Source organism: Antennarius striatus, chromosome 19 (genome assembly GCF_040054535.1).
Source record: "Antennarius striatus isolate MH-2024 chromosome 19, ASM4005453v1, whole genome shotgun sequence".
Lineage (NCBI taxonomy): Eukaryota > Metazoa > Chordata > Actinopteri > Lophiiformes > Antennariidae > Antennarius > Antennarius striatus.
The window spans coordinates 3,120,429-3,140,733 of record NC_090794.1 but is presented as its reverse complement, the minus strand read 5'-3'; the positions used below and the strand labels follow the sequence as shown (position 1 = coordinate 3,140,733).

Sequence of the window (20,305 nt, the reverse complement as noted above, 5' to 3'; positions counted from 1 at the left end):
TCAATTTTTGAAGCTCAGGATGAAATCAATACATTTTAGGAGGTTCACAAATGTCAGATTTTATTAACACGTTTCAACAATTGTGCTTCAGATTCAATGAGAACCCCAGAAAGAAGCAGCGCTATTTGATGGGGACGATACAGGATATGTTCTTTATGGTACTGTAAAAAAACCCAACATGAAATACTGATGGTGACGATAAAAACTAGAGCTGAAGCATGAGGTTTGAAGTCGGTTTTGTTGTGGATGAGACTGGATTAAATAATACTGACTCTGGTGAAGACTGATTCAAAAACCATGCAGGACACATCCCGCTTCTCATTTTTTGTTCGGTACTCGCCTGATCAAGAAGACGTTTCATGTGTGTGTACCGTATACGTACACGCATGAAACAAACACAAAGACGTAGCAATAGAATAACCTTTTCTCTAGAAAATATATATTTACATTTATAAATTACTAAGAAGAATGGGATTGAAGTATTTCTATTGGTTTGATAAAAGACTGCATAAAATGAAACAAGGAAAAAGAACCACCCACAAGGACGCACGCACACACACACACACACACACACACTGACTAAAAAGAAAGGTAAAGCTTGAGTCCATCCCTGCAACACCCGGTGAAGATCACCTCAACGAAGGAGCAGAATGTGCAAGTGAGAATCCAGCGGCGATGTCGGTTCTCCTGTTCTACCTCCTTCCTCCCAGAGGCTCCCTGCGGTGTGAGCCCCCCCAGTGACCTCTAACACAGCCATGACGTGGGCACCCACTGAGGCTCGGTGTCCAGCTTGTTTATCAGTCTGAGCAGCTCGTGGAAAGCCTGGTCCGGATCCACGTTCACGATGGTCGCGTCGAAGAAGTGGCCGAAGTTCTGCTCCATCTCTCGGGCCTTCTCGATAACCGTCTTTAGCTCTTCAGGCTGTGCACAGAAAACAAGGTCAATGAAGGTTCCGATCAGCAGGTTTGATTATCTTAAGTCAGTAATAGGAATTATTAAAGGGGTAGTTCTGGTTTTTCTAACAGGAACAGAAAAAAGACAACTGTTCTCGTTTGAATAAAGACGGATCGTTTGTGTCGGACGACTCAGAAAAACTGAAACTTCCTTTTAAAATGATGCTCTTTCATGGTTGGGTTGTTTTTTTACATCTTTACGTTGTGTGTTTTTACGTTGTTTTTAACTCACAGAGTGCCAAAGACGTCATATTTCGTCTTATAGAATCCAAACGTTGAGTGCCAAAGACGTCATATTTCGTCTTAGGCGTTTTTTATAGGGAACGTTAGATCAAAGCGTTTCGCACATTCTGTGTGATTTTCAGCCTTGTATTCCATTTATTCCGGTCGGGGGCAGTGTTTGACACCCCAGATCACCAGATAAAACGACAAAGAAGCGTCGGTGTTGGGGCAGTAGTGGAGAGAAAAATGGCGAAGCGCAAGGCGAAAGCATGTGGAGGAGGCAGGTTCAAGCAGCTCACACTGGCACAGAGCTTGTCTGGCAGTGTAGCAGCTGGGGAAATGAGCGACAGCGGTAAGGATCGGGGTGCAGGAGATGCACCCAAGGAGGTTGAAGACCGGATCGGAGGCGAGGAAAGCGTGGCGGGTTGTAGCGGGGCCCCCCCGCAGTTCGGCGGCGTCCCACACGGGAGCGCCGCTGCGGAGGGTTCTCCGCTGCGTCTGTCCGGCGACGGTTCTGACTCTGAACCGGACCCGGACTCGTCATCTGACTGGATTCCGTCGGAAAGCAGCAGGGAGTCCTCCCCAGACCCGTGGGAGCCCACGGAGGATCTGAGGAGCAAAGGTAACTATTTTGCTACTTTGTTGCATGATGTAAAAAACACGCGTCGGCCCTCCGTCTCCCATAAGTTGTTCCCCATCCATGAATGTATTACTCTTTTGTGTAGAATGGTACTTATTTCAGGCATGTGTGTGTATATATGTATAATATGTGTGTGTGTATGTTTTGTAGAATAGTACATATTTCAGGCATGTGTGTGTATACATGTATAATATGTGTGTGTGTGTGTGTGTGTGTATGTTTTGTAGAATAGTACATATTTCAGGCATGTGTGTGTATATATGTATAATATGTGTGTGTGTATGTTTTGTAGAATGGTACATATTTCAGGCATGTGTGTATATAATATATATATATATATGTTGTGTAAAATGATATCCTACTTATTTCAAGCATGCATATATATATAGTGTAAAATTGTATATTTCTATATTTTACAGTCCCTAAAACGAGTAGAGGACGTGCATCTGCAAGAGGGAGAGGTGCGAGGAGACGCCAATCACTGGAGGTGGATGAAGGTGTTTGGGGTCATGATGGCTGGAAACCCACTAAGTTCCCATTCGTGGCAACCCCTGGTCCCCAGAATGCGGCTGCAGACCTGGATTCAGACCAGCCGGTTGACTTCATGGAGCTGTTTCTGACTGACGAGCTGCTGGGTCACATTGCCTCTCAGAACAACCTATATGCACGGCAGTTTATACAGGCCCATCCTGAAGCTCTGCCACACTGAAAAGGGGTACGTGTCACATGAGGAGGGCGAGGAGAGGGAGGTCGAAGACGTGCTGCAAACCAGGTCAGTCAGAAACAGAGACCCAGAAGGCAGACTCGATGGCCTGATGTCCAGGCACAAGCTGGAACGTTTGAGGGCCACCACAAAGAAGGCACATCCCTCAAGGAAATGTCGGGTGTGTGTTAGAAGGGGTGGGAGGAGTGAGACCAGGATGTGGTGCAAGGCCTGTCGTATTCCCCTGCATGCAGGAGAATGCTTCACTGCGTATCACACGCAAAATAAATATCATTGATTACACCCACACACACTCACCTGTAAATGGTTCTGACAGTTGAGAGTGAAATGAATGTACTTTATGTTGTCTAATTTTCAAAACTGTTATAAAATCATTTGTTCATCAAAAAATATTTTTCTAATGTTGTTTTCATTGTTTCAATAAGTAAAAGTATTTTCAGCAGTTTGATGTTGGAGTTTTGCTTGAATTTGCTTCTGTGCAGTAAAACGTCATTATCTCTGTTTTCTGGTCAAAATCAGCCGTTTTTGCTGAAACCACCCTGTGTTCTACGGGCAATAACTAAACACACATAGATGCTAGAAACAAACTTTTTTTTTCTGATGAAAGAAGACAGTCTAAAGTTTCGGGTGATATGTGGAATGCTTATGTAGCCTAAAAAATGAATATTTGGTGGGCCTTCAAAATTCAGTGAAAATGCTCAAAATCTCTGGCACTGGGGAGCTGTCCGCTCTGAATGTGTCTGGCAGTCAATGAGTTAAAGTCGCTTTGGATTTAAGAATCAAACAAATGTGTGTGTGTGAACTTGAATCAGTGGGCACCTTGGGTGTCTTCCCCTCTGAGGCCAGCAGGGTGCGCAGTCGTTCCTGCGAAGGGGGAGCGACGAAGATGACGAAGGGCTTGAGGTTGGAGGACCTCAACACCTGCAGCGACTGAATAAGAACCGGAAGGATGTGGAACTTTTAATTATCTTTAATTAATTTTTAATTACATTTTTAAAAATTAATGAATTCCTGTGTTGTTCAGGGAACGCCGCTCCTACCCTGGTGTGGAGGCACAGCAGACAGATGCGTCCCGAGTTGACCACGTGTCGAACCGAGTCCGTGCTGGTTCCATACAGGTTCTTCTCATATTCCCCAAACTCGATGAACTTCCCGCTCGCTACGTCCGTTTCAAAGGCGGCCCGGCTCACGAAATGGTACTCGCGCCCGTTGCGCTCGTGTATCCTGGAGTTCCTGGTCGTGTCTGGTGACGTGGAAAAACTGGTTGTGTTCCGTGTCACGTGATTTAAACGGGGATAACAGACACACGTGACAACAGCATGTTGGGACTTACGTGGAACGGCGACGGCAAACTTCTCCGGATCGATGGACAGGAGCCTCCGCCGCAGCTCGTCGTGGCCGCTGTTCGTCGGGCCAATCAGAGCGATGGGCCGCTTCCGGCTGGCCGGCTGGTGATAAAGCGACATCTCCTCATAGGTCAGGATGTCATCGTAATCTGAAGACACACACACACACGCACGGGGGAGGGGTTAATTAAAAGCATCTCTCACCGACATGTAAAAATCTCGGCTCTGCAGCTAACCATGACCTTTGACCTCCATGATGGAGCTGAATAACGCTCCACACTGTGCAGACAGCACGCCTTAGCTAAACATAACATCTGTCTGCTCTCCACACATTGATCCACATGTGTGTGTGTATGTCTGAGCACACACACACACACACACACACACGTGTGTGTGTGTGTGTGTGTGTGTGCCAAGCCTTCAAGCTATTTAGGCACCTGCTGGGCACCTGTTGACGCCTCCGCTGATCCTGTCTGCGAAAGCGGATCTAATCTGACTGCGACACGTCAAGTCGGGACAAAAGCGTCTGCGGGAGTGACGAGACGTGTCGACCTCGGCTAACGTGTGGAGTTAATTCCACCGATGCGTGGACGCCTGGAAGGCGGCCAAGGACAGACAGTAAATGAGAAGCGACAACCGGAGCTTCTTAGCGCGTGTTGAGGAACGGCGAGCACGTTTTCACGCATGCAACACGATTTTCAAAAAAAAAAAAAAAAAAAAGTCTAAGCTTTCTGAAGAGACAGAAACAGGCTCACCGGTGCTTTTGCTCACGTTCGACGTGCTCTTCTTCCGTTGTTTCTTGCCCTTCTTCGCATACCAAAGCTTCCCTGGAGGAACGACACGTCCAAAAATTACAGACCACGACCAGAGTGGATGCAAAATGTTTAAACCTGCAGGTAAGATGTGACGCTCACCTTGGTGCTCTCGACTCCTGTCCGTAATAGATTTCCTCATGGTTTCTCTCTGTTGCTGGAAACTTTTCCCTGAAAAAGAGCAAAGCACAGGGGAACAGATAGATTACCAGCAACCTAAACATGTGACCCATCTGGTGCATTTCCACTTCAAATGTGCATATAAATTGAAAAATGTCCATTTCTGATGTTCCACCATGGGGTTGGACTTCCAGGAGAAACCGAGGAACACCATAGAAGATGACTTGCTTTCCAATTCCAGTACTTAACCTCATTTTCTTACAGCCACAACAGACGGGGGTCAGAGTGTAATCACAAATAATTCTTAGGTGTTTGTTTTAATCTGCTTGTCGTGCCAGATGGGCGGTGTTTGCTGCCAGGATAGTCGTGCCAGGTGGGGGGTGTTTATTCACTTTCCTGAATGACACTTTCCTCTGCCTGCGTTCCTTCCTGCTGAGTGATGGAAGTCAGAATGGATTTGGATAAAGATCTTAAACACTGGGGTCCGATCCCGACCTGGAACGAGTCCGGCCAGCGGCTGGTTGTCCTCGTCCCCGTCCCTGTAGGCCTGCCACCAGCTGGGGTCCTCCTGGCTGATGACGTGGAGGATGTCCCCCTTCTGGAAGGACAGGCCCAGCTCCCGACAGGGCAGGAAGGGGTCGTCGGAGGGGTTGTAGTCAAAGTAAGCCCGCATGTGCATCTGAGGACAGGAAGTTACATCGTCAGGGAGGGCGTGGCGTACATCCAGACAGGAAGTCTCACGCGGGGACTTACCACCGTCTGTCTGTGCGGCGCCGGTTTGATCTGAGTGCTGGGGATGAGGAGGAACGTCAGGGTGCCGTGCATCTGTTGCTGTTGGAATAGAGAGAATTCGATGAATTAAACATGACAGGCGTCACATCTTTATTTACCCGGAAACCGCATGAAACATTTAGCAGCGTTTCATTGCTGGACATTTTTTACGGATGATATATTTTAAGAAGAACTATTTTTGCAAACCTGGCTCCGGAAAAAGAATCATAAAAAGACAAGATATAAATAAAGTCAGCTTTAATGTTGGTTACTCTGTCCCGACAGCAAAGGACGCTTCATGATGGATGAATGTATTTTAAGTCCACAGATTCAGACTGGATTTGGAGGGACTTGTAACAGGAAGCGGTTGTGCGATCAGGTGACGTTTCGCCGCCGGGCCTCACCAGCAGGTCGTGGACTTCATTGATGTGTTTCCCACGGATGGAAATCCCGTTGATCTCCAGGATCTCGTCTCCTTCGCTCAGGAGCCCGCTGCTCTCCGCCGCCCCGCCTTTCACCACGCGACTCACCACCACGCTCTCCATGTCGTTACGCACTGTGGCGCCCTGACAGGTGAACACACACACACACACACACACACACACACACACACACACACACGTGTCGGTTAACGGCATTCTCAAGTGGTCCGTAAAGCCAACCGGTCGCCGCTCACCAGCGGAGTGTCGCGAGCCTTCTCCAGCCGCACCAGTTTCACCGTCTCTCCCAGGTACTGGGTCACGTTCTCCTCGGCCATTTCCTGCGCCGCCACGCTGTCATGAGCCTGCATCAGCGCCTGCGTCGTAAAACACACATTTTTCCAATGCAACACACACAAACAAAATAATGAAAGACATTAAAAGTGATGAAGACAAAGAAGAAGAAGAAGAAGAAGAAGAAGAAGAGAGCAAACAACAACAATACCGCCGGTCAGAAAACCCGACTCGGAGCCAGGAACGATTGCTCCTTCATTTGGTTTAATGAGACAAGCGCTCAGCACCCCACAATTAATAACCGTCAGTCCAAATTAGCCTCCCCATTCCAGAGCTGGGGGGGGGCTTTGGCATACGAACAATTTGTCTTAACTTTTGTGTTTCTGGAACTGTCATCCAACGGCTTTGGCTTCATCTCAGCTCTGGAAAGCCGTCAAAGGGATGCAAATTTGGCCTAGAGGTGGGGGGGATGGAGGTGGGGGGGTGCCCCTGCCACACAAACACCTGACTTATCAGTATGGGGGCGTGATGTCAGAAACCAGCGTAATCTGTTCCACCCTGGCCTCGTGTCGTCGTTCTCCTGCTGCTGCAGAGACGCAGCTCACTGGAGGGGCTAATAGGGAAATGGGACGACTGGTCAAGCATCAGACCTCTAGTGCCCCCCCTCCCCCACCCACTTGTCAGGACCCTCAACCATAAACTCCCAGGGGAGTCTTCTACCTGAGCTTTCTTCTCACCCTGCTGCCTCTCTAACGGATGATGACAGCCTGATAATTCGGCCTTCTTTTTTTTTAAATCTCCAGAGGAACCACCGGAGCTCAAACTGACAAAATGTGTCCTCTGAACACCTCAGGTGTTTGAACGATACCATATATGGTGATGAAGTGAAGCCACCCTCCAGCTGCCTTTAAACCTGTAAGCAGGTAAGTCCCATTTCTCCTCTTATAATCTGACCTTTGACCTCTAGAAGATGACTAAAGTAATGCAGGCCTGGCCGGCTTGTTGCTCGCTGGTAATAATATTACAGGTCAAAGGTCGATATGAGGTCCGGGCTGACCTGCACATGAGGATTGGTGAGCAGAGCCCTGAGCTCCAGACCCTCCTTCTGCTGGCTGGACTGGAGGATCTTCTGGACCTGGACAGAAACACAGAACTGTGGTGACATAAACTGTTGAAACACAAACATCTCTAAACTATTTATTTACCCAAAGCTGAGCCAGAAATGACAACCAAGTCAAACTCTGTTGGAATCTAAATCTGTCGGCGCGCTCCAATTATCCGACGCTCCAAAAGTTATTCCACATTGGTGCCAACGTCAAGCTGTGATTGGCCGTCTGGGAGGCGGCTCTGTTTGGATTCTGCACCAGAGTCTTCACAGAAACAAACCCAGTAACTGTAACACTACCAACGCTTCCTGGAACGCCCGCCAGAACAATCTGCGTTCTTAACGCAAAACCTTTACAACACGAACATCTGAGAACTCAGAACTCAGTGAGATTTGATTAATACGTTAAAAAACAGGCAAAAGACTTCCACAGGGAGCTGAAACAATCAAATAATCTGATGTTTAACTTGCATACGTACAAACACGTCATGACTTCTGGTCGCTGTCAAGTAAAAATGTTGTGGGACAAAATCAAAAAAATCAAAAGTGTGGATCACATAAAATCGTGTGTTTGTGTGTGTGTGTGTGTGTGTGTGTGTGTGTGTGTGTGTGTGTGTGTGTGTGTGAGAGAGAGAGAGAGACAACTGAATCATGACAACAGAAGTCCCGTTACTCCTCCTTACGTCTCCACTTCCTGTTTGGAGCTTTAGTGCGACCACAACACTAATCAAAGCTCTCGCTAAAGAGCTGACACCCCCCCCCCCCGGTGCTCTACCTCGGCCCACGCTGCTCTAAGCTGCTGGACTTTCTTTTTCTGGCTGCCCAGATCCCGGCCTCCTTCCTGCGCTGTGCTGCTAGCAGGGGCCGCTGGGAGATTAGCCGACCCGACAGCCAATCAGAGCGTCCCACGGCCGCCGCCGCTCCGTTTAGAAACGCCGGAGCTCAAAGCGTTTGCTGTGTGAAGCTGACACGGCTGACTCACTGTATATAACGCTTTCTTTACCGCCTTAAAGATAGACGCGAGTCCTGCTCACTGCCCTCTGAGTGACCTCAGCCCGGCTCGTAGCGGTTCCATCAAGCGGCGGCGATTCAGCCATCAGCTAAAAATCACACGGCGCCAAGACGCCCGTATTGTGTTCATTCATGTTCCACCTCTCAAACGCTGACAGTAATCCTAATGAAACGTCTATTGTAGGTGTAGCCTGTCATTGTTGTCGACCTCATTCACAGAAAAACCCACGATCGCAATTTGACTTTTCACGGGGGCCGGGCTTCGAATCAGACGGTTTCTTTCCTTTCTCTACACTGGAGTGGAGCTCAGGAGTCAGAGCTGCGTTTCAAAGAGGAATCGGTGATGGGTGAACAATAAAAAGACTATTAAATACCATGTTTCATTGTTTCATTTACATGTTTTCCTCTTGTTCATCTCAAATGCGGAGCCTGTCCCCGAATCCCCGATTAAAAATCTTCTCCCTCCTGCCTTTACTTTCCAGCTCGCTCCATTTTCATACCTGTCCAGCGCAAAACAAATCCTTCCTTTTGTTTTCAAGCATCTTGTTAAGTACCAGGCAATTTACATTTCATAATAATTCACATTGGTGCAGCTGTTTTGTTTGGAGGGGGAGGCTGAGTTGAATTAATCAGCACCTGAAGCAAAGATTCTTCGCGCTTCATTGAGATTGTTGGGATGCTTCTCTCACACAGGCGCTTGCCTCTAAGTGGGTCCAAAATACTTTAAGAAGCTTCACGCCTAATGCACAAAAATTCCCCCTGTGTGCATACGGACGCTGGAGTTACACACTTGGTTTTGTGGCTTGGCAAGAATGGTCCAAAAATGAAAGGGTACAAGTCAGTTTCTTGAAAGCGCCGACATTAAAACAACCAACATTTCTACACCTTGAAGATCCAGCTGTATAAACCACATGAAAATCACTGGATTGATGCTAATAGCGAGGCTAGCTCCCGCCGGTTACGTACCTCCTGGCAGAGATCCTCTGCCTGCACGGTGAGGGGCGAGTTGGGGCTGACTCTGGACTTCTGTTGGGACACGGCGGTGTAGAGGCTGTAGGCGTTCTTGAAGTCCGCATTGGCGAGGAGCTGCACCACCAGCTCCACGTCCTGTTGGCTCTGAGCGTCGGTCAGGCAGCAGCGAGCCCACTTCAGGGCCTGCTGCAGCTCCTCCAGTTCTGGGGAAGAGGAAGCGACAGTGAGGCGGACTGGACAGAGGGGAAACGAAGAAAAAACCCGGCTAAACGATGGAAGTCAGGAACAATGTCGAGCTGAACGTGGGAATCATTTGTAGGATCACGGGGGTCACTTAAAGAGTGTTGGTTGTAGATCTACAACCTTCTCTCCCCCTCCCGCCCCTCTATTTCCTGTCCTACTCGTCTTCACTCACCAGCGACGTGATGCTGAGGCTCCTCTTTGGCGTCCTTTTCCTTCTCCTCAAAGGTGGGGTTGTCGATGCCCACCTTGGGGTTCTGCGACAGCTTCTTGAGCCTCAGCGAGGCGTTGGGGTCGATGTCCAGCCTCCCCCGGCTCTCGTCCTCTCTCTTCCTCCTCAGCTCCTCCTGGTAATGCTGGATCCTCTCCATGTGGGCGCTGTTGTGTGGGGATTTGACCAAGCTGCTCTCCTCGCACGGACAGTCCACCGCCCGCTCCCTGTGGCCCATGGGCTGACCGGAGGCCTCTTGCACAAAACCGTTGAGATGGGACATAATCATCACTCACGCATCGGAGCGTCGCTTGGACTGACCCCCCCCTAGCGTTTTCCAAAAATCTGCTAGGAGGCGTTACGAGGCGCTGCGCAATTCAGATGCCATGGCGCACTGGCTGAGGGTGTAGTCCTTTATGTTCTCCTGCGAGCCGTCATCCTGAAAGGAAGGGTGAGAAAAACTGTCAGCTACTGTTGAAAAGATCCAAGAAAGACACAATTTAGAAGAGATTCATAAAGGGATCTTTTTCTCAAGGAGACATTAACAGCTTGAAGGGTTTCATTGCTCGATAAAATATGCACAAGTTTGGCCACTGGTGTGACAGCTTGACAGCAAATTGAAAGCACACCTGTCAATATTAAACATACCAGAGAAGGCTTGGAGAGTCTCAGCTGGCAGCACACTCTTAGTTTTATCATACTGGAAGCGGAGGAGGGTAACTCGAGGGTTAATTAATTCTCCAAAAAATTTAATATTTGTATGACTGTTGGAAAAATTATAACTATTACACCTCTTGTCTACCCAAGTTCTACCACAATAATGAGTCCTTAGGAAGCACATAAATAATTGCATAATTATTTTTCATATTTTCCTTTTATAGCTCTGAATTCAGCTCCACTGGATCAATAAATCCTCATCATAGTTTCAGGATTACACCCTCTGTTTGCATCAACTCTCTCATGGAAGTTGAGTCGATTGATCCGGCGTCATGAACGGAGTAACTCCTGTGATATATATATTCAGCCTCAGAATGATGCAACTCATCAATGCCTTAAAGTTCTGGATACTTTCATCAGGCTTATTTCTGTGACTCTTCCACCCCCGCAACCTAACAGTAGATCAGAGTCGACCTCATCTATCAAACCACTAATCTATCCCCTTACATGGAAAGCTTTCTGTCCTCAGTCACCTGAAATCCCTTCGCCTCAGCCTCATCCAGCCATTTGCTTTGGGTACACCTGTCCACATTATCCTGTCCCGATGAAGCGTCCAATACAAAAAAATGTCCAAACCACCCTGAATGTGCAATCAAATGTCAAACTTCTTGTGATAAAAACTTATTTTGAGGACAACTGAAGGAAGGACCAGGACTGGGGAGGGAAAGTGTTCTTCCTGGACGCAAAAAGTGGATGAAATCAAGAAAACCCTCAACCTCCAAAACCCTAAAAAAAAACAACCTTTATTCCCACTGAAACCCACCCATGAGTCTTGTGTCATATTTTCATAGCCCCCCCCCCCCCCGCTCATCTACAGGATTCCCACAGTTAATTATATCTGACAGGTCTACCCCCCCCACTCCAGCATTTATCTGCATTTAGAGTGGCTGACAAACAGCATAGGTTGCCAAACGGGCCATCTGTTCCTGTGGGCTTAATTAAGCCGCAGATCTCATGCCCGACCCCGGATCAGCGGCCGGGCAGCACCGGCAGGGAGGAACCGGAAGTGCACAGACCTGAACATAAACATGAGCTCCATAAATGTATTTTTATTTATTTTTTATTAATTAACTCAAAATAAGATTGTAATGTGTGGTAGAGCTTATCTAAATAACAACGTTTTGGTCATCCACATTAGAAATAACTACAAATACATCATAAGATGTTGTGTTTAGGAGTGCATTCGAATAAAAAAAAAGGAAAATTAGCATTACATTTAATACACGTCACGTTATAAGAAATGCTAAAGTGAAGTATATTTTAAAAAGTAGCCGGAAGATGGTGGAATTGTTTTTAAAAAAATCAATCATGTTTTCTGAGATGTAATTATTTCTAACAACTTTAACTTTAGCAGTGTAACGTAAGCACTTATTATCTGCATTTATGAACACATTCCCGATTTAAAAAAAAAAAAATTTTGCTGGTTAAAATTGGTAGCAACGTCAACAATAGCAAGGATTTAGCTTAGCGTGCTAGCGCTAACTGCGTAGCTAAAAGGTAGCTGTCCCGTTAGAAACCGTGTACTCACCGCTTCAACGCCGAACTGTTTATCTAAACCAAAAAAAGGTTATTCCTTTAAACCAGCGCTCGAAAAACGTGTGTTTTATTCACACACGGACTGTCCGAGGTTCCAGGGAGACTTTCACGCTCTTCTCCGGACCGCGTTCACAGACCTGGGACTGACTTTTGTCCAGGCACCACTCGGGACACTTGTGGCCATCGCTTGCAGGACTGCTCCTGCTGTTGTGAGCCGTCTCCTAGGCAACACCGCGGCTCCACAGCGCCCCCTTTCTGCTAGGCGCGTAATGACTAAATCCCCCACCCGTAAGTCACTGGATGTGATTAACTCGGAATATTTTAAAGGTTCTCTTGACATTTTAACAATTAACAATTAATCATCTTGTTGTTAAAGTACAAAAAAAAATCCCGCAAATCTCACTGTAATTATCTTCTTACATTGGAGTTTTCTTGATCTCACAATAACAAACGACATTTAAGAAACAATTTCAGGTATTTATTTAAATGCTTGTTTGAGAACTGAAACTCATATAACAAAAGCAAACACACATGTACATATAAAACATCCAACCATGACAAAAAAATGTTTTTATTTTGTCCCAAATTATTTGAAGGGAAAGTCATCTGTTTGTACCATATAAAATAATAAACCAGAAATGGAGTCCTTCATTCACTACTGCTGTATATATTCATTAAAAAAAGTATGCTTTAAACGATCATTAAAAAGTCCATATTAATAATTTGTTTTAAGAATGCTTTTATACTTTTTGGGGGACTATCAGGTTTTAAATTTTGAAACGATAATAGCATTAATTAGAGCAAATTCCTCTGCCAAGAATCAAAATTAAAAAATGTAAACCATTTGGCCAACAGTGTGCACATTATCCTCATAACCAATACGACAGAACGGACCATCCCAGCCTACTAATCACCCTGCTGTCTACTCTTTCATCCCCGGGGCCCCAACAAGTTGAATTATCTTTTTTCGAAAATTACAAATTCAGGAGGAGCCCAGAGATAAAATGGTTGGTTACTCATTCGCTGTATATCTTCCAATAAATGACACACATTTCCTGCACCTGAGGGTGTGAAAAATTATCCATTATTTTCCCCACAATCCACTTCAAACTGATCCCTTTACCTTCTACACATTTCACACACACTCCCAGAGATGACTTTAAACCAAGTTCTTGTCACAGCATTATTAATCATGGCCAGCTAATGGGATCTTCTGTCATTTCACCTCACAGAGCAGAACGGAGCCTGTCTGAAAGCACGCAGCCTCAGGAATATCTCCACCAAAGCCTGGAGCTGCTGCTTTTCTGCTGTATTTTATATTAAGTTAATCCTTTCTGACACCTCTGTGCTTAACCTCTTTTCCTCATTAGACTCTCTCTGCCAGTTCTGGATTCTTAAATGCTCGCCTTCCTGGAAAGAGACACAGTAAGACCCCCCCATTTGCTTTGCTGTAATTCATTCCAATGCAGCTACTCTTCGTTCATTTAAGCTCCAGTGTTGGATGAAGGACTCGATTGCTGGTATATTGTTTTATAGGATATAATTAGACTGCTTATACTCTAATAACAATGTGTAAGTATAATTGTTGTTCCAAATAATGCTCAAATAAATTTGGTTTCATGAGATAATTAAACTCTCAAATATAAAAGTTCTGTTGTGAAAATGTGCATTTTAGATGCATTTCTTATACACGTACATACTTTTGTTTTGATTAAATGTTGGGTTATTTCAGCTCTCAAACAAACATTTAAATAAAAATAACAAAGAGTAAAGAGGAGAAATAAAAAACTCAGAACAGCCTGAAACAACCAAAGCCATTGTGATCTTTAAAGAAGGTTGGAACCCAATTTAAAAGCTCTTTATGTAATGAGTCAAATAAATAAAGTTGATTAAAAAATGAAATAATTGTCAAGTATAAATAAAAGTCAGACCATTACTCATTTATGCATCTGGCAAACTTTTAGCACCAAAAAAAGAAAATCATTTCTTATTTTCTTTAGATATATTTTATTAAAAAAAGAAAACCAACAAGAACTTTGTTTTTTTTTGTTTTTTTTTTTACATAATGATCAAGGATTTTTATTATCTTAGTCTCTTTCATCAGTTTCATATCATTACAGAAAATGTTATAGTACAGCGTTGTTCAATGTCTCCTCATTGCTTAATAATTTCCTTAGGAGTGCTGGTCACATATATCTGTACAATATGGTTCTTTTTTTTCTGTACATTTTTTGTGAAGTTGGTTAAAAAGGCTGTCAGCACTTAAAGAAGCTGCTTCTTTTCTTTTTTTTTCTCAAATAGTTGATCAAATAAAAGACTATTTTTCTCCCACCCCCAGGTTCGGCTCACCCCTCGGGGGAGAGGGGTGTGTGTGTGTTTGGGGCGAGTTTACACCTGGTCACCGTGAATATAAGGAAGCTTCAGGGTCTGGGCAGACTGGGGTGTGCCCCCCACTACCACCACCACCCTCCTCTTCCCCACCTTCCCCATCCCCGACACCACCTCCTCCCTGCCCAGGCATTTTGGCACTGCGCACATAAACAAGACTCACAAGATAAACAACAAGCAAAGCTCTTTGTGAAGCCATTATGATGCATACTAATGAGAGAAAAACAGAAGTGTCACCTTGATGGGCGCTCTAATGAGGAAGGGGTCTCGATGTGCCCCCCTCTTCCTCTTTCCTGAGCACCAATGGGGAATCTGGAGTCTTCCTCAATATTTTCATCATTTTTCAAAAAACTGATTTTTTTTTTTCCACTAAGGATGAGAAAATAATAATTTTCTTTTTTTTTTTTGTCCTGGCAGGCACCTACAGCTGTCTATTAAAATGCTACTGCTATAGATAAGGTCTAGCATTGAACACACAAAGCAATTGCAATGAAAGGAACAAAGTTGCCTTAATATAATAATGATAATAAGAAGAATAATGATAATAATAATAAGAATAATCATAATAATATATTACAGAATAAATCTCTTTTATAATTAGATTTTTTTCATTAAAATTTATATTTTCTTTGTTTGAAATACTATAATCTTTTTAAATTAATTTTTTTCATATGTATCTAGGTTGTGATCAAGATGTTGACTATACCTCAACGTTATCCAAATCAATAAAAACTAGCTGTGCCGTTGCATATTACAGAATAGTCAATGATATGTGGACATGCACCGTGAACCACCCATTCCGACCCTCGCTATATGACGCCGACGCTCCGTCCCCGGGTGATGACATCATAGCCGGCCGATGACCATGACGTCGACGACCTCGCCCTTGTGCAGCTCCACGTATTGCTCTGTTTTGGGAGGTAGCATCAGGAGCCCGTTAGCGCTGCGCATGCTCATCAGCCTGCTGCTCACCTGGTTCCCTGCAGCAGAAAGGAAGGGAGGTCAGAAGGGACAAAATACTGACAATTACAGAAATCTAAGACAATTATTTAGAGTATCTGTAATAGATTATAGTAGAAATAGTTTGATCTGAATTTATCAACTGAGCACTAAAACTTTTCAATTAACTACATCATTTCTGTGCGTTTAACAGAAATATTCTATCTGACAATAGCAGTTTTACAATCTAATGATGCAGAGATATGAAGTAAATATCTATTTGAAGTAACTGCATTTCACCAAGTGTATTTTTTAGCAGTATAAAAATAGCAAATATTCGGTCTAATTCTCTTTTCCTCATCCTGCATCCCTGGTTTGATGCTTTAGGGTCCCATCCTGGGTACCTGTGCTCTGTGCCCACGGCAGGGGCTCCTGGTGATGCCATGTCAAAATGCAGCGGTGGTATTCAGGACGAGGGTCTAACTTCACATCACATGACAACTAGAGAGGAAACACACACACAGCGTCACGTTACAAAAGATGGACAGATATTTGGAAATCCGAAAAACCCACCTTTGGCTGTCGATCCAGAACGGAGGATGCAGTTTAATCTATGTGCCAAACATTAACAAACCCTTCACATATTTTCTAACAGGCTGAAGGGGAAATGTGTTGGAACTTTCCCAACTATATTGGCAAAGCTTCCACCCCCCCCCACCCCACCCCAGAACACTATTTGACCCGGTCTGGAACCGTCTGCTGTGGGATATTATCGCCCTGCGTCTGCGCTTTCAGGCGATCCGGCGCGCCGCTAAGTGGCAATAATGCATTCAAGGTGATTTCCAACTGCTTTATAAGAGAAAATGATGCGACGTCTCCCCGGATGAGACAGGCAGGGGACGCCGGCTATGGATGTTCAGCGAGTAGGATATCATTAGGATGTTTCCTGCTCTATGATTTTGAATATTCATGACCAGAGCAGGCCTTCAGGTTAGTGTGGGCCATGATTGGTTTCTCTCCCAACCTTCAACATAAATATGCATCAGGAAGATGATGAAAATACTATTACATATAAGATGCAATGCATTGCAATAAAAACAGCCTGGAATTCAAGCATAAACATAAAACTTTTCATGCTTTCTATTTCCTCTTTGCAGCAGGTTGTTGCATCTTCGCTCAAATTTCCACATAAAGGAAGAGATTTTTATTTTTTTTTGAGGGACTGGTCTTTCTACTTTTTGGACATGAAAGAATAATTTTAAAAAAAAAACCTCTTTGCAAGAAAAAAATAAATCCTTTTTATGACCACCAGCGCTTCAGCGGGTGACGGTCTCGAGAGTCGGGCTTCCTTGTTGCCCTGTGCATCCTACCCTCGCTTTAATGATGGTGGGCCTTGGGTCCAAAATGCCCTGCATCTTCCTCAAGGCAGGGATGACAAAAAGATTACAGGTGACAACAGCGGACACAGGGTTTCCTAGGACAGATGGATGGATGGATGGACGGGGAGAGGATGGCGGCGGGGGGGGGGGGAGAAACGGAGAGAAGAATATATGAGCAACGTCTCTTCAGAGCCAGTGGGTGAATCACTCTTTCTCTCAACTTCACACACTACCTGGGAGGGCAAAGATTAGTTTGCGAGCACCGTCCATGTCCAAGGTGGCAAATGTTGTTGGGAGACTAAAAAAAAAGAAAAACCAGTGTTGATTTTAATTTTGATCCGTTCCTCTGAGCCTCCACTTTTTATTACTTACATTTTATTCATATAACTGCCTAGCAGGGGAATAAAGCGACGCATTTTCTTACCCTGGTTTCATGAAAACACGACCAAAATGGATCTGAGCGTGAAGATCGATATCCAGCACCTGCTTAAGGTAGTCCTACGAAGAGACAGTACAGTTACAAACTTTAAAGACGTGGATCTTCATCAAAGAGTCGTTTTGAGAGATCAACGGAATTATTTGGACTTACAGTCATTTGCAATTAAAGTTTTTAATGCTGCGTTATAAATATAATCTAAAAGTCTACTTTTACTGACTACTGCAGTCTCTACATGAACTGATGCTGATTCAAACACCAGTTTCCAGAGGAATCTTATCTGACCCTCACACATGTTGCAGGTGTCCAGTGAACCAGGAAGTGTTTTGTACACATCCAATTGGCCAATGTTTGAGAGTTGAGAGTTATATTCAGAAGATTTGGAAACTGCAGTAATCAATTAAGTTAACAGTTTGTGACACAAAAAACCCTTAAAATCTGTTGTATTGACCCATTTGAATGGTTTTATGTGTGACTGGTTATTTGTGTTTATAAACCAGTAGAAGTGAGAATAAAGGCTGCCATTCCGTTCTCTACCACAAGGTGTCAGCAAAACCCAACGCAGTGACCAGCTGGCTCACTTACCTTCTCTCCCATAGATACTCCTCCTGAGGTAATGATGACATCAGCACGGCTGATGCCTTCATTCAGAGCGTTGAGAAGGTCGTCGGGACTGTGGGACGCAAACAGACACACTCAAGGAATGAAAAGTAACTCTGGAGGAAGTAAAGAGATGCTACTGGAGCATAAACAGGAAGTTTACTTGTCGCCTACGATCCCCAGATTGATGGTGGGGTAGCCGTGCTCCTGGATGGTGGCGAGCAGGGTGGAGCGATTGCTGTCCCTGATCTTCCCAGGATGGAGGTCGTCTTCTGGGTTTAGCAGCTGCAAGACAGACGTGGAGAAATGGAATATCGAAAATCTGATTCCGACTTCACGTCAGTGGAGGTAAAAGTGAGGGCGGGGCTTGAGAGGGCTGTTATCTATCATATAACTTATTGATAATAGAGAGATTAAAACTAATAAAACCAATCATCTAGCGTTGTTTGTTATTACCTCATTCCCTGTGGACATGACAGCTACCACTGGGAATTTTTGGACCTCCACCTCCGTGACGCCCACAGTGGCCAGGAGGCCGATCTCAGACGGGCCCATGTGGGTGCCTTTAGCAAGAACACACTCCCCACGCTTGATGTCATGACCGATGGGCCTGTGGCGGGACGGGGAAAGGAGGACATTTAAACTGCGTTTAACAGGAAGGCTAATAAAATAATGAAGTAAGGCACTGACCTGATGTCCTGACCCGGACGAGCCTGGACCAGGATGCGTACCTCCAGTTCCTCTGTTCCCTGAAACACAAACCGCCGGTCAGATCCTTCAAAATGAGGCTAGAGGAGCACTGGCCCAAGCTGAAATCTTATTGGATCCTGAAGTCCCGCTTCTAACTAAATGTCATAATTTAGAATTGTGCTAAAAACATCTTATTTTTCCACATTTTGAAGTCAAAAGTCAGGTTTGTTCTTTTTGTGAACACAGCGTTCAAAGATGTCCTCACTGCTCGGCTAAAATCGGGCTTACGTCTTCGGACTCGCGGAGCAGCTCGGTGTCTTCCACCTGGACCACGGCGTCGGCCCCGCAAGGGATGGGGGCGCCCGTCGTCACCCGCATCACCTGACCGGGCATCACGGTGTGGGTGGGCTGCAGAGACACGCAAAACGTGAGGAAAATATCAACTTAAAATAAATAAAATAAAATAAAAAAACCAGCATGTAAGGAATTTCGCAGGTCTAGTCAAGGATACGCCGGCGCGCTCAGAGAACACATTTGCATGCTTGCCGATTCTGCTCGAGATGAAAGGTCAGTGTGGTCGATAAATCTGTGCAGCCCGCTCCTCTCTGAGGTCTCATCTGTTTTATACTTTGGCAGCACTTTGACTTTCAAGCTCCGCTTTGGAGCAAAAGGGGGTTTCATCACCTGCTGAAGGAACGCAGGTGTGCAATTACAGCTGGTCGAGGCGTGAGACCAAGGGCGAAAGCCAGGCGCTCCGTTTGTGTGTGTGTGTGTGTGTGTGGCAGGTGTGTGTGTGTCGTTGGGGGGGTGCAGACGGACCTGCTCTCCAGCCTGGGACTCTCCGATGATGAAGCGGTCGCCGGGACCGTCAGCCGCTACGACGAAAGAAAGACGTATTTAAGGGACGTGATTTAAACTTTATTTAAAACTCTTTAGCATAGCTTTAGCTCGAATTCTTGTGACGTTTTTTCCTTCTTCAGCAGCATTTTCATCCACGGCTTTAAATTTAAAAACTTGGATGTGTCTCCACATTCTGTAATACAGGTCCACTTCCTCTAAAAAGGTTCAAATTAGTCGTTTTTTTATTTAAAAATGTTAAAAACATACATAAACCTATTAGGAATCAGTTGCCATGACGACCCGGGACTCACCTCTCACAGCGTAACCATCTTTAACAGAGGCGGGGAAGGGGGGCAGGTTGTCTTTGGCATAAACGTCCTGAGCCAGGACTCGACCCATCCCATCTGTGGTGGAGGAGGAAGAAGACGGGAGTGAGGGGGAGGGTGGAGAACACACACACACACACACACACACACACACACACACACACACACACACACACACACACACACACACACACACACACAAACACAAACACACACTCCTTTTTTTTTCGGTTTCCGCCTTGTTGATTCGTGCATTTTCATTTGACCGTTTCCACCAGACAGACGACCAGAAAAATTAAAAAAAAAAAGAAACACACTCAGGAAACATTCGTGTGGGAAGAACAGAGACTCGGCAAAGAGACAATAGATCAGAGGGAAGGAAGGAAAGAGAGAAAAAGATGGAGAGAGAGAGAGAGAGAGAGAGAGAGAGAGAGAGAGAGAGAGAGAGAGAGAGGAGAGAGAGAGAGAGAGAGAGAGAGAGAGAGAGAGAGAGAGAGAGAGAGAGAGAGAGAGAGAGAGAGAGAGTGGGTGGAGGAGAAAAATCCTGGCACTAAAATATCTTAAGCTGCTGTGTGGCTATAAATAGATCGTCCCAGAGCCTTTATGCTGTGATG

General features: G+C 45.3%; 3 protein-coding genes across 7 annotated transcripts in view; 1 reads left to right on the top strand and 2 right to left on the bottom strand.

Annotated features, from left to right (window-relative positions):
- Positions 1-46: 46 nt before the first annotated feature.
- Positions 47-12,280, bottom strand: pals1b (protein associated with LIN7 1, MAGUK p55 family member b). The gene is made up of 14 exons (XM_068341917.1): positions 12,086-12,280; positions 9,805-10,279; positions 9,384-9,592; positions 7,359-7,436; positions 6,265-6,384; positions 5,993-6,154; positions 5,571-5,648; positions 5,313-5,496; positions 4,800-4,868; positions 4,641-4,712; positions 3,873-4,034; positions 3,580-3,782; positions 3,359-3,469; positions 47-921 (listed from the first exon to the last, which is right to left on the bottom strand). The coding sequence occupies exons 2-14, from the start codon at positions 10,127-10,129 to the stop codon at positions 745-747; spliced, it is 1,950 nt and encodes a 649-aa protein (XP_068198018.1). The 5' UTR covers positions 10,130-10,279; positions 12,086-12,280; the 3' UTR covers positions 47-744.
- Positions 938-2,851, top strand: LOC137613073 (uncharacterized). The gene is made up of 2 exons (XM_068341921.1): positions 938-1,797; positions 2,235-2,851. Exons 1-2 carry the CDS (start codon positions 1,422-1,424, stop codon positions 2,522-2,524), a joined length of 666 nt encoding a protein of 221 aa, XP_068198022.1. The 5' UTR covers positions 938-1,421; the 3' UTR covers positions 2,525-2,851.
- A 1,905-nt stretch (positions 12,281-14,185) lies between the features above and the next one.
- The window catches only part of gphnb (gephyrin b), a 54,908-nt gene continuing 48,788 nt past the window's right edge, over positions 14,186-20,305 (bottom strand). For 2 of the 5 annotated variants that reach the window (XM_068342161.1, XM_068342162.1), the window contains 12 exons: positions 19,677-19,769; positions 19,345-19,400; positions 18,814-18,933; positions 18,526-18,584; positions 18,292-18,445; positions 17,999-18,120; positions 17,821-17,908; positions 17,224-17,297; positions 17,033-17,097; positions 16,791-16,894; positions 15,825-15,921; positions 14,186-15,461 (listed from right to left, as the gene is read on the bottom strand). In XM_068342161.1, coding sequence (XP_068198262.1) covers positions 15,328-15,461; positions 15,825-15,921; positions 16,791-16,894; positions 17,033-17,097; positions 17,224-17,297; positions 17,821-17,908; positions 17,999-18,120; positions 18,292-18,445; positions 18,526-18,584; positions 18,814-18,933; positions 19,345-19,400; positions 19,677-19,769 — 1,166 coding nt within the window. In that variant the 3' untranslated portion in view covers positions 14,186-15,327. Of the gene's footprint in view, positions 15,462-15,824; positions 15,922-16,790; positions 16,895-17,029; positions 17,098-17,223; positions 17,324-17,820; positions 17,909-17,998; positions 18,121-18,291; positions 18,446-18,525; positions 18,585-18,813; positions 18,934-19,344; positions 19,401-19,676; positions 19,770-20,305 lie in introns of those variants that run through there. The other 3 variants (XM_068342160.1, XR_011038921.1, XR_011038922.1) reach the window with 3 other exon arrangements.

Excerpts from the sequence above, each read along its gene's own strand:
- LOC137613073 (XM_068341921.1), top strand. The coding sequence starts at position 1,422 with ATGGCGAAGCGCAAGGCGAAAGCATGTGGAGGAGGCAGGTTCAAGCAG. Across the intron at positions 1,798-2,234 it reads GGAGGATCTGAGGAGCAAAG|TCCCTAAAACGAGTAGAGGA; the intron begins GTAACTATTTTG and ends TATATTTTACAG.
- pals1b (XM_068341917.1), bottom strand. The coding sequence starts at position 10,129 with ATGATTATGTCCCATCTCAACGGTTTTGTGCAAGAGGCCTCCGGTCAG. Across the intron at positions 9,593-9,804 it reads GCCTCAGCATCACGTCGCTG|AACTGGAGGAGCTGCAGCAG; the intron begins GTGAGTGAAGAC and ends CCTCTTCCCCAG. Across the intron at positions 5,649-5,992 it reads ATGAAGTCCACGACCTGCTG|CAACAGATGCACGGCACCCT; the intron begins GTGAGGCCCGGC and ends CTATTCCAACAG.